General features: G+C 39.0%; 1 protein-coding gene across 1 annotated transcript; it reads left to right on the forward strand.

The window, feature by feature from the left end:
- The first annotated feature begins 244 nt into the window (after positions 1-244).
- LOC125560611 (neurogenic locus notch homolog protein 1-like) lies at positions 245-8,246 on the forward strand. Its single transcript, XM_048722412.1, has 9 exons — positions 245-255; positions 306-404; positions 1,667-1,770; positions 2,790-2,903; positions 3,703-3,816; positions 4,358-4,483; positions 5,644-5,816; positions 6,530-6,767; positions 7,649-8,246. Exons 1-9 carry the CDS (start codon positions 245-247, stop codon positions 7,690-7,692), a joined length of 1,023 nt encoding a protein of 340 aa, XP_048578369.1. The 3' UTR covers positions 7,693-8,246.
- The last annotated feature ends 4,037 nt before the right edge of the window (positions 8,247-12,283 follow it).

The following is a 12,283-nucleotide window of genomic DNA, read 5'->3' on the forward strand; positions in this document are numbered from 1 at the left end:
CTAACCTCAGTTAGCCAATTACCGAACCTTTGCTGGAAGCTCTAGTAGTGTAAACACGGCAATAAACAACAACAATAACAGCAAAAGCGATAACGTACGGAAAACAAAATAAGACATTTACTGAAAATTAAAAAATTATATTGGAAAAATGCAAAATCCTCAGAGCTGCATAACATTTCAAAGAACTCCCCAACAAGTAAACTCAAGTCTCTTCACATAAAAATGGCCACCTTTGTGATTTAACATGTGTTTCTAGTGTAGACCAATACTGGTACTCATACTTGAAAACTTGTATTTTTTATCAGCTATACTGTTCAGAATATTCAGTCATACCGAACTTCGCGCGTCACCTATTACTATTATCAGTGTGGCATTTTGGGATTAGGCCGTTGTCAAGGCAGCACGTGAGTAACAATAAATAACAACAAAGCAACATCACCTCTCATTTAACCCTATTCAGACTGGGCTTTTTTGAGCTGTCTGTGACTGGGGGGGGGGGGGCTAAAAGGGCCCCCCCTCCGTATTTCATGAACCGCTTAGGTTATGACCATCAAACTTACAGACAATGAGCACCAGCATGCAAAGAAACGTCCCGCCCTATTTTGGGTGTGGTCGAATCAATTATGACGCCACAATGACGTCATAAATACGATGCCTTGCTATTCTTGCAAATATTGCCTAAATTATCAGATATCGGGTTGAAATCTTTTTGCATCATTCAGATATGTCAAAATCAACCTTTTAACGGCTTTACAATGCAAAAAGGCCATAAAAACGTTTATAATAATTTTTTGTAAGAATTTCCGCCATCTTGGATTCTTATGATTTTTTGCAAAAGCAAAAAAAATCTGGAATTATTACAGAAAAAAATATTTGCATGCATTTATTACTGCTCATAGTTGTAATAAATGATAAATGAATAATGTTAGCTTTTAAAGTGTAATCTAGTAAATCTAGTGACATTTTGAACAACAGCTTTGAGAGAGCAAAATTTACCCCCCTCCCCTCAAATATCCGAGGTAAAAAAATTCTAGCGCTTTTGTGAAACTTGTCAGCTAAACAAATTATAAAGTCAAAAGTGGTATTTAAATCTGAGAAACAGGGCTTAAAGAGCCCCCGCCCCCAGTCTGAATATGGTTAATCTGTATTCCCCTATGTCACATACACAAAGCATCTAGCAAAAGGAGTAGTTGATTGACATTCTTCCACTATTCAGCCACACCTTTGTTATTGTTTTCTTTCAATGTTGGAAGGCAAATTTTGTTAGAAAATTTCAGAATAACAATCTAAAAGCAAAGCTTTATACTTTATATAATTTTTTTTTTCATAGCAAGGAAATCAAGAAAGGATTGGCGTTTTTGTCAAACGCAGATACTTCTATATAAGAAAACTAATAATTTCTTTCCTTGGAATACTTACAAGCTCATTGTCATTGTTTTGGTTGGTCGTACCGCGGGGGTTTAGTTAACTAAATAAGTTGCTATCAGAAGAAAAGAAACAAGGCTTACTGCCTTTTTTAGTCAAAATGAGAAGGTATTTTGAAAGTTACGAAGTTTTCTCGAGGATTCTCTTTAAAGAAGTATTTTCATAATGAGTGAAAGGAGTAAGAAAGTTTTAAAGAAACGTCTGCCTCTTTGTAATTGTAAATCAATACTTTCATTACCAGTACGGTTTATGGAACCGCATACCGGACAGTCTACCAACTTAAATACGAAACCAAAATATTTTGCTGTCCCGGATGGAAACAGTTTAACATCTCATGCCCAATTGGTGAGTAAAAATCTGAGTAAAAACCTCCTTCCTCCTTGCTGTTGAGGCCACATTTGAAATAGCGGCAACATTTGTAATGAACTATCCATATCTCATGAAAGAAACATCGTATGACAACCAAACTTGATAGGTGTCATGTAGGTGTGAAAGAGGCGCAACGAGATGGTCACGTGATATGTGAAGTAATCGATTATGACCCTTGACGCTTTGTTGTCATCTACTAAGTTTGGTTGCCATACGCATATCAGTCAATCTTGTTTTAAAAACCGTCGTTTTTCTAGCTCCTCGGTCATTTCCTTATTAGGCCTTACATACCATATTTGGGAGTCCGCTTCAATCAATTTTATCTCTTTTTTATCGCTCTAGAGCTTTGTAAATCGATAATTTTCACGTAAACTTTTAGGAGTTCGTGTTTACTACGATTTTGCTGGCAGCCATCTAGGAATGGAGCCTAGTCCCTAACGTTTTAGAATATCACAGGTCTCCCGCTGGCTAGCCCCAGGCTCCTTTAGACCATTTAGAAAAACGACAGCCATTGCTTGATATGATGTTTCTTTTGTGAAATATATATATTTTTGATGATGTCATGGATGACGTCCCATATCACGTGGCCATCCAGTTGCCCCCCCTTTGACATTTACATGTATGTCATACGATGTTTCTTTCATGAGATATGGATAGTTTATTACAAGTGTGGCCTACCTTATTACAAATGTTGTCGTTATTACAAATGTGGCCTACCTTATTACAAATGTGGGAAGTTATTACAAATGTGGAAAGTTATTACAAATGCCTTAACACTCCCTCCTGTCATTATGCATTGACTTTCAGGCAACCTTGGCAAGGTTTATTGAACTACTTTGTCCACGGATTTGTTGTTAGAGGAAAAGGCAATAATTTTTTTTTGCTGTTTTCTTTTCAAAGCATGTAGCCAGTAGTTTCATATTTTACCTAAGTAACGATATTGAAAAAGACTACATTAAAACAGACGAATAAAAATTATTATTTTTCTTATCTAGAACACAATGATTGCGAAAGTTGTCCGTGTAAAAATGGAGGAAGCTGCACTGATAGGTTCAACGACTACACATGCAAGTGTCAGCCTGGATATACGGGAAAGAACTGCGAGATAGGTAATGTAATGTACTGTTGTAATGTTGTAAGTAATGGTAGCCGCCATTGATGCCCTGCTAATGAATGCTTCTGGGATAATAATACTCGGTCTATAAAAAGGATACTTAATGCCATTGAAGGACTAACGATACAACGAGTCAAAATGGTATGGTAAGTCAAAGACCGAAATGCAAGCGGTACATACTTAAGGGCGCGTTTTTTTTCTAGTGATTCCGGAATTAGAATGATTAGAATAGTAGAAGCGCGCGTTCGTTTACCCGGGTTCCCATTCCGGAATGGAATGATGGCCATTCCACCCATTCTGCTACCAGCAGAATGACTCGAATGCATTCTGAACATTCTCTTACTGTCGAATCCGTTATATCGCGACCTGCGTTTTCAAAACACGATTTGTTTTGGTTTTCTGTTCCGTCAGTAAAACTATTCTGAGCCAATCAGAGTCTCGCTTTGATAGCCACTTCCCTGGCTATCCTCTGAACGAAAACCAGACAGTGTCGCGACAGAAAGCCGGGCAACTTCACTAGGCGAGAGATGGCAAGAATCTGATTGGCTTAGAGTAATTTGACTGGCGGAACAATAAATCCCAAAAGACAAAAACAAATCGATGTTTTGAAAATGCGGCGTCGCGATACAACGGATTCGACAGTAAGACCATTCCCATTTCAGAATGATAGAGAAAAAAGCGCCCTAAGAAAGAGGTATTTATAAATAATCCACCTTTCTGCGCATGTACAATCAACCCTTTTTTCACATACGTTGTAACCATCATCATATCGAAAATCGTCTTTAAATTTGCAGACATTGATGAATGTGCCGGAAATCCGTGTAAGAACAAAGGAAAATGCATTGATCACGTGAACAACTACACGTGCAGGTGCCAAGCAGGTGTCTCAGGGAGGAACTGTGAAAAAGGTATTCAGGAGAAATCTTCAGTGTTTATGACACATAGGAAAGAAAAATGCTAGAGCTCTGCGCTACTTGACGGTTTGAGTGAGTCGCCATCTGCCCCGGGCAGGGCCTTTTATACCGCAGGCGCAGCCCCTGCGCGCCCCCGCACAACATGGGTATTTTACACCGCAGGTCCATCTTTAAAAAAGCGCGCGCTCCATTCATGTAGTTGAGATAGGTTTCTATGGTAATGCGCGCGCGAACTTATTGCTGGAATTAACTATCGATATGCTAGTTATACTTTATACTGCTCGAATCTTCAAAACCGAGATTTACAGAATGCAAAAAAAAAAACTCCTCACCTACGAAGGTAAAATTTCTCTACAAACGTCATCTGGGCAGTTTATGCAAATAGCAAAGTTAATTAAGAGTAGTCCATTAGGCTGAATGCAATCCATCTCTTAAGATGATCTTAAAAGGTCAAGATGCATGAATAACGATGTTTTTCGTGAGATGAGTTCTTAATGTGGAAAATAACTGAGTTATTTATATATCATTCTTGTAGTGCCAACAAGTTGTGCGTCCATCCGAGCCCTCGGTTTCACAATCAGCGGTGTCTATCGTATTTTGGCCTCAAGTGGATCGAGTGTTTCGACTTATGTTTACTGTGATATGATAACAGCGGATGGTGGTAAGCTAAACACTTTATGTTTACTGTGATATGACAACAGCGAATGGTGGTAAGCTAAACACTTTATGTTTACTGTGATATGATAACAGCGAATGGTGGTAAGCTAAACACTTTATGTTTACTGTGATATGATAACAGCGGATGGTGGTAAGCTAAACACTTTATGTTTACTGTGATATGATAACAGCGAATGATGGTAAGCTAAACACTTTATGTTTACTGTGATAAGATAACAGCGAATGGTGGTAAGCTAAACACTTTATGTTTACTGTGATATGACAACAGCGGATGATAGTAAGCTAAACGCTTACATCTCTTTTTTATAATTTTGTGTAGTTCTGTTATTTCTATATTGTACGAAACAAAGGTGAACAACGCGTTTCGATTAAAAATAATAAATACAAAAGTAAAATGAATAAATAAACATTATTCTAGGCTAAAAGGTGCAGAATAAACAATTCTTTGTCTTGTTTTTCATCTGCGTTTCTAATATTCGACAGAAGCTAGTTCCAGTCTCCTTGTGAACGCGGAAATAATCTTCTCAGCGGCGTAGCCAGGATTTTTAACAGGAGGGGGCACAAAAGGAACTTTCAAGGAATTTTCTTCTGTATTTTAAATAATGTCTCATACATTTACTGTATTTTTGGCTGCTAAAGGGGGGGCCCTAGGCCATCCCCCCCTGGTTACACCCCTGCTTCTTATACTGGTTTTTGTCCGCCCCTAAAACTTAAGTCAATCAATATCAATTTTTCAAAACCTGTCGGCTTTTGTGGTCGCATTGCCAGCTCCTTATTAGGACAATACTCACCATATTTGGGGGTCCACTTTTTATAAATGCGACGTGAGCTTGCAGGAATTAGTGTTTGCTACGCGAAAGCTAGCGATAGCTCTTGAAAGAGCACCACAGGTTTCCTGCACGCTCGCCAGGCTTCAGAGTTATCTTAAACCATAAAGTGAAAATTCCATACATTTTCTGTAGTGCAACAACAGACATTCGGGACCCCAAGTTGTCTTGGTCTAGAAGATGGGGATAACTCATCTGTCTATTTGTCTGTTTGTTTATTTGCCGAGCCAGAGTTGTACCTATCCCCCGAGAAAAATCGCTTCATGCGAACACACCCTAAGATACACTCTGTCATTGCACTTCATATTACTTTTAGGATGGACAATGGTTTTCAAGGTCGTGTCAGGGCAGTCTCCGCTGACCACTGTTTTGTGGGCCTCCAATCTAACACGTGACGCAGACAGTAACGCACTCTCCGTCACAAAGACAAACACAAGCCATTACAAGAGTATGATCGTCGAGGATTGGGATGCCTTTGGACCGAATGAGGTAAGAAGTCCGGCTATCTAAGGTTAAGGTAATTCCTCTGAAATTGAAGTTACGGTGAGATTTTCTTTATTCTTTTAAAATAAGATCTTCTATGGTGATTCAAGCAATATCGCGGGCCCTTGTACAGAACTGGGCAATGAAATTCAGAGGATTGATCTTAACTATGAATTTAGCGTTAGAAAAGGTTATGCTTAGGCAGGCTCGTAGCCGGGATTTTGAGCAGGGTGGGGGGTGGGGTTTGGGGGGACGGGGTTCATTGACCCATAAAGCGGGGCATTTTTTAAAAGGTAGCTTGTCCTACCTTGTAGTGGCGGTTAATTTCCTTAATTAGAGTGGACTTTCCACATTTCAGTCAATCTTGTTTTCAAAACTGTCGTTTTTCTAGCTCGCTCTTTCATTTCCTTATTAGGAATTACACACCATATTTGTGAATCTGCTTCAATCATTTTTGTCGCTTTTTTGTTTCTCTAGAACTTTGTAAATCTTGAGAAATCCGTGTTTGCTGGCAGCCATCTTGGAAATGGAGCCTAGTCCCTAACGTTTTAGAATATCACAGGTCTCCCGCGCGCTCGCCCCAGGCTCTTTTAGACAATTTAGAAAAACGACAGCCATTGATTGATATGGTCGAGAAGGGGGGTGCTCTTCAGGAACCCCGAACCCCCCTGACTACGGGCCTGATGCTACCGAAATATTAACAATGTATCCCTCAACAGGTGCTTGTAGGTGCGTATGTTGAGGGGTTCTCGGTGTTTCACATGATTTTCAACGCAAAGAAATCCGACAAGATGAGCTGGATGCAAAAAAGTCGAGTTCTTAGTTCGCCGTGGACCGACCCAGCTCTGAGTGTCGCGATTCTTGAGTTTACTCTGAAAGGGATCTGCCCTGACTACCCTGGAGTCTGTCAACAGTTTGATGTTCTTCAAAGCGGACGCAAAGATTGCAGCTTTATTGGTGATTTGAGCAATTCATTTGTAATACACACGCGAGCAGGGGGGTGTATAGGGAAAAACACAGGGTTGGGTTCAGTGGGGTACCACGAATCAATAAAGCTCAAATCAGTATCTTAGCTCTGATAGCAGGGTCTTGGTCCATCTAGAAACGTTTTCTATCCAAATACAAACATAAAATGAACCGTCTTCTTAAGAACCACGAGGGCCACACGAGGGCCGATGGCAGTCAGACTGAAATCAAAAGACAAACAGGAGGGACGTGCGGGCGGACTGTCAAATATAAAAAGGCAGACAGACTTAAGTAGGACTAGTCTGCTTGGCAGCCGCTTTGAGGCGTGCGTGACACACGTGACATGACGGATAAACCTGGAAAACGCGCAATTCCAGATTCCAGAGAAGACACAATTTCTTCAGTGGCTATAGGTTCCTGGCATTACGGACTGATTTTTAAAACACAAATAATGTGAGGCCGAAGTGCACATAACCAGATTTTGGCTTTTTAAAATAAATTTTCCTTCTTTTCCGTCATGTCGTGTCACGTGGAAAAGGCGTGCGTGACACTAAAAGCGGATGCCAAGCAGACTAACATAGAGCGGGTAGCGTAACTTCCGGAGGGCCGTGGGAAACCTCAACCAAGACAAAATAATCTATTTGATTCCGGGCTATTTAACAGGCCGTACGCACTAAATTATCAGTCAGATCCTCAAAGAAACTTTTAATAGACACACTGCTTTTACAATTGCGAAATTTTTTGTTATTTTTTTAAAATCATCAAATCGGAGATTGTTATGTAATCGACCGGATTACACTGGTGACAATACCGCTCTAATGACTATTAATTCATCGTTTTAATGAGTCGATCATTTCTTTTGTTCTTTTCAGCTAATCACAAGGGTATCGACGTGATGGCTGTTTATCTTCGTTGACTGCGGTGTCTCATCCACACTGGTAGAGAACCGCTACAAGGTCGTGCCTAGTTTACCAACCTATCCACCCATTTGACCAAAGACATTGGAAGAGATAGCCTCCTCCGCAGGAAACTCGTAAAGAAAAAAAAAGAAGTAAAAGAACGGGTTACCTGTGGTGAAATTACAGAGAAGGGAGACTAAGGAGAAGTAGAGAGGGGCGCCTCCGATTTCCCTGTTTTCTCACTTCCGTTTTTCTTTGGCCACAGGAAACGCAGTTTCCTTAGTAGTTTCCTTACATGGAAGTGACCGCGTTTGTCAAAAACGACAATTTTTGGCTAATTTTTCTAGATATGCGAATCGCTGTATGGAGAGTTTAGCTTTACCATGATCATAATAATAAATATAATAATAATAATGATTATGATGAGCGAGCACACCGTGCCAGTTGACCGCAGGTAGGTTTAGTTCAAGACATGCTATTGAAAAACATTCCATGCCCTATTTTATAGTTACCATGTAAAATCCTATTATTGTGGTTGTAATAAAAAGGGGTAGAGGCGATTAACATGAAAGCGAACCTTTTTATTTTGTTTTACGTCAAACATTCGTGTAATGAGAAACTTTTTAAACAACATTTTCTAGACGCATGTACGTAGCGTTGAGTTTCCATGGAAACGTCTACACCTACTCCCGAAAGCTGAGTGGACGTCTAGAGAGCGGTACCTATATCACTAAAGAGGAGACTGCCTCATGACAATATTACGGAGCCTTAAAAGTCGATCCGTAAAAAGTCGATCCATAGAAAGTCGAAACAAGCAAACTTGAACACGAACCAGTAAAATATAAACACGATTTTGCTAAAGAAATTGGCACGACCACATGCCCTTCTAGGGCTCCGTAGAATCTGTTATGGTGACCGTGCACAAACAATCATTTGTGTCTCGAATAAAGCACCAACAGCTCATTAATCAGCTTCCCTTCCTCGCCCCCGATCTTTACCTTAGTTATTGGAACACCGCTATTTATGCCTGAAAATGCCTGTAAATACAAAATAATTTCCTACTCGGCATAACATTTGAGTTGAGGTGGGCGGAGACCAGAAACACATTTTTTTGTCTATGTGGCCAAAAAAATATTACATTGGACACTAACCATCATTATTTCCATACTAAGCAAGATCGAAAATAATCCAGCTAAAACGGAATTTTAACTATAATTTTACAGAAACGTTACAGAAACAGTTTTCAACTTTGTGAAGTGATCCAATATTAACACATCGAGTGCTGTCTTTGGCGTCAAACGTAACCGATGAGACAACATGGGGGTGTCAATATTTCCGTGCTTCAGGCTATCATTACAAAGGCAAAGTCCATCTGACACAAGATAAGAAACATGTTGAAAGCTCACGCGTCTTTTTGAATAGTATTTTTGATGATTTTTAGACACGCAGTTCAATCATACTTAATTTTTTTATATATCATCGAATTTCACCAATCGGCTTGCAGAGTGTTTGCAGTCATTCTTTTTATATTTTTCGTTTTTATTGCACTTGTTTAAGGCGGTATGATACTAAAAAAACTACAAGTTTGAAGTAAATTGGCAAAAAAAAATTTCCAGTTGATTTAGCCTAGAAATTATTTCTGCTTTATTTGTGATTAGATGTATTTCAGGAAAAAAATTTTCATTCCTTTTTTTGCGATTTTCTGAAGGTCGTTCCCTGGTTGCCAGGGGCAACGCATTGTTTTGGCGTCCTTTTTCCAATGAAAACGGGCCATAGTAATCGGAAAAAAAATATTTCCATTGCATGGACTTCCTCGTTTTGGAACACAGTTATTCACACATTTTGCAAGTATTTACAATTTCTTCCAAGTTTCTCGATCGTTATACGTTTAATATCTTCTAAAGTCTCTAAATCTCATCATAAGAAGTCTATTATGCCTAAAAATCGAAGTGTTAGACGACCAAAGAGAAGATTCTCGGGCAATCAGCACACAAAATTGCAAGAAACGTTGCCGGAAATAGCCAAGAAAGACGATGTCGACGAGACACGTGTTGATGTCAACACGTCCTCTAGGCGATCTGTTTCGTCTAAAAAACTATCTAAAGACGTCCCAAAATTGAAGATAGGTGCTCAGAGGTCAAAGGAAGAGAAAGGAAGACAAGAAACAGCAGCAAGAAGGACCAAGATATTGTGCAGGATCATTTTAGTGCATTGATTTAGCTGCAGGTGTTGTAATTTATAAGGAATTATTTATTTCATAATTTAAAATGCATTTTTCTCAAAATATTAATTCCGTTAATGTATGGCTCAGCGTAACACTCACTAGTTCCTGTGTTTTTAATATTATTGCATGAAATTTGGCAGGAATAATTATTGATAGTGTAGTATTGTAATGAACCTCAAAAACCTTGAAATTTTTACAATGCTTAGTAATATGAAGGCTTTTTACCAAAGAATGCTGGTTAAAATTATAAGCTTTTTGTTTGTTTACTTGATAATTTTCCATTTATGTCAACTATATAGCAATTTTAGGTTCATTACATAGTTTGAGGTATTAGCAATGAATATCCTTAGTTTGGTTTGTGTTCCAATTATAGTTTCAGAGCTAGAGCTGTTACCGTAAGAGCATTAAAATCATGTATTTTGGGTGTGGCTTGGTTACCATAGCAACAGTAACTGCCAAAATTGGTATCGAATGATTAGTCTCAATGAGGTTAATGATATGTGAAATAATAAAACTGCTAAGTCTTTTGCTTAAAATTTTTGTTGTCTTTGTATCCTCTTGTATAGACATCTCCGATGGACTCGGCAGTAATGATTTAAGCGTGAGTCTTCAGCGGCGTAGCCAGGAGCAGGAGGGGGCCCAAAAGGGACTTTCAATGCATTTTCTCCTGTATTTTAGAAAATTACTCATACATTTACTGTATTTTTTGCTGCTTAAAGGGGGGCCTGGCCCTCCTAGGCCACCCCCCTGGCTACGCCCCTGGTCTTTCTTGAGTTTGATAACGCAAAAAAAGTGCAAAAATAGTGTTTTTGCTGAACCAGGGATATGAGTAGCCAGGGGCGGCATTAGCATGATTCCAGCGCATTTCTGGTATCAATGTTTGGATCAATTCAAGTCTATCCCAAGTTAAATAGAGCCAAGAGACCATGGTCTCTTTATAGAGCAGGACTACCAGGACCGGGTTTCTAGAAAAAAAGCAAGTTGATGCTAGCCCAGGAATGAATGCCCTTTTTATCCAATCAAATGTCAAGATAGCCGTATTTATCCCTGGGTTTAGCGCTAACCTGCTTTCTAGGAACCGGCCCCAGAACTCGACCCCCCTCCCCACAGTATATTGTCATAGAAATACCCCCCTCCCCAACCCCACCTTTCAAAAATTACAGTCCCTTTTTTTCTGGAAGGGAGGGATAAATCTTTTCTGTAATCACTTAATTCACAAAAATTATAATATTATTTGCTTTTAGAAAATGTGTGATACAAGTATGAATGTTCATGTTTTCTTGGTGTCAAAAAACACCATTCATTAGCCTTCACTACATGTTTACAATTGTTCCTTTTACAATTTAGTAGTAATCTAATCGATGAACAAGTAGATAGATTCTATCCCCTAGTTCATAATGTACTTCATTTTTAGGATATTTTTTACACTTTTTCAATGGCGACATTTTGTCACTTCTTTGCTTTCCCTTTTGCTGTCATCCACAACCGTCGAAGAATCCAAGGTCGCTGAAAAAGGACGGACAGGTCGGGACTCTGCAGGGAGAAAAGTCGATTTAGTGACATAAAGGAAAAAAGGGAAACTTTAAGACAAAAAATAAATCGTGCATAAAAAAAACTTTGCCATCATATCTAACACCCGTCCCTATGTAACGAACAAAGGTCGAGATGATTAATTCAAATGTTGCTCTCTATTGTTCAAATCATCTGCGATAAATTATCTATGTTCTTATCACTGCAATGCTTTCAGATTAGGAGAATTTCTCATTTGAACTGGAATATATTTCGTTGAAAAACAGGTGATCTGAGTTTCCGTGGGCGTATGCTAGAAATAGAATCTTCGTGCTAAATTTATCCTAACGAATATTTGGCTTTCAGCCTTGAATCCCACGCTTATTTACTTATCTTTGTTCGCGGTGATCATTTCTTCCCTTAGCTAACGCAGAAAAAAAGTGATGTAGTAAAGCAAAAAAAAAAAATATATAAAAATGACAATAAAATAAAAATAAAATAAAAATAACAGTCAACTTTTGATTCTGTAACAGAGAACATTTTAAAGTGATACTGAAATTCTTTGCGCCCTCAAGAGAGAGGATCAAATTCTTCAATTGAAAACAGATAGGTTTCAAAATGTACTACAGGACTAATGAGAAGACTCTCGCAAAAAGCTAGGAATCCTTTTTTCTTACCCATTATTGAGAAAGGCGTATCCTCCTCTTGTTCCGATGGACAGCTAGTTTCTTCACCAAGTTGTATTCTAGGCTCTATGTTCTCAGCGATCTTTTTGAGACATCTTTTCAATAGCCATAGGATCCCGAGCAAAGCAATGAACCCAAAAAGTTGAATGATGGCCATTTGGGATTTCGCATCATCCCTAAGCTCAGCCC

Source organism: Nematostella vectensis, chromosome 15 (assembly GCF_932526225.1).
Source record: "Nematostella vectensis chromosome 15, jaNemVect1.1, whole genome shotgun sequence".
NCBI lineage: Eukaryota > Metazoa > Cnidaria > Anthozoa > Actiniaria > Edwardsiidae > Nematostella > Nematostella vectensis.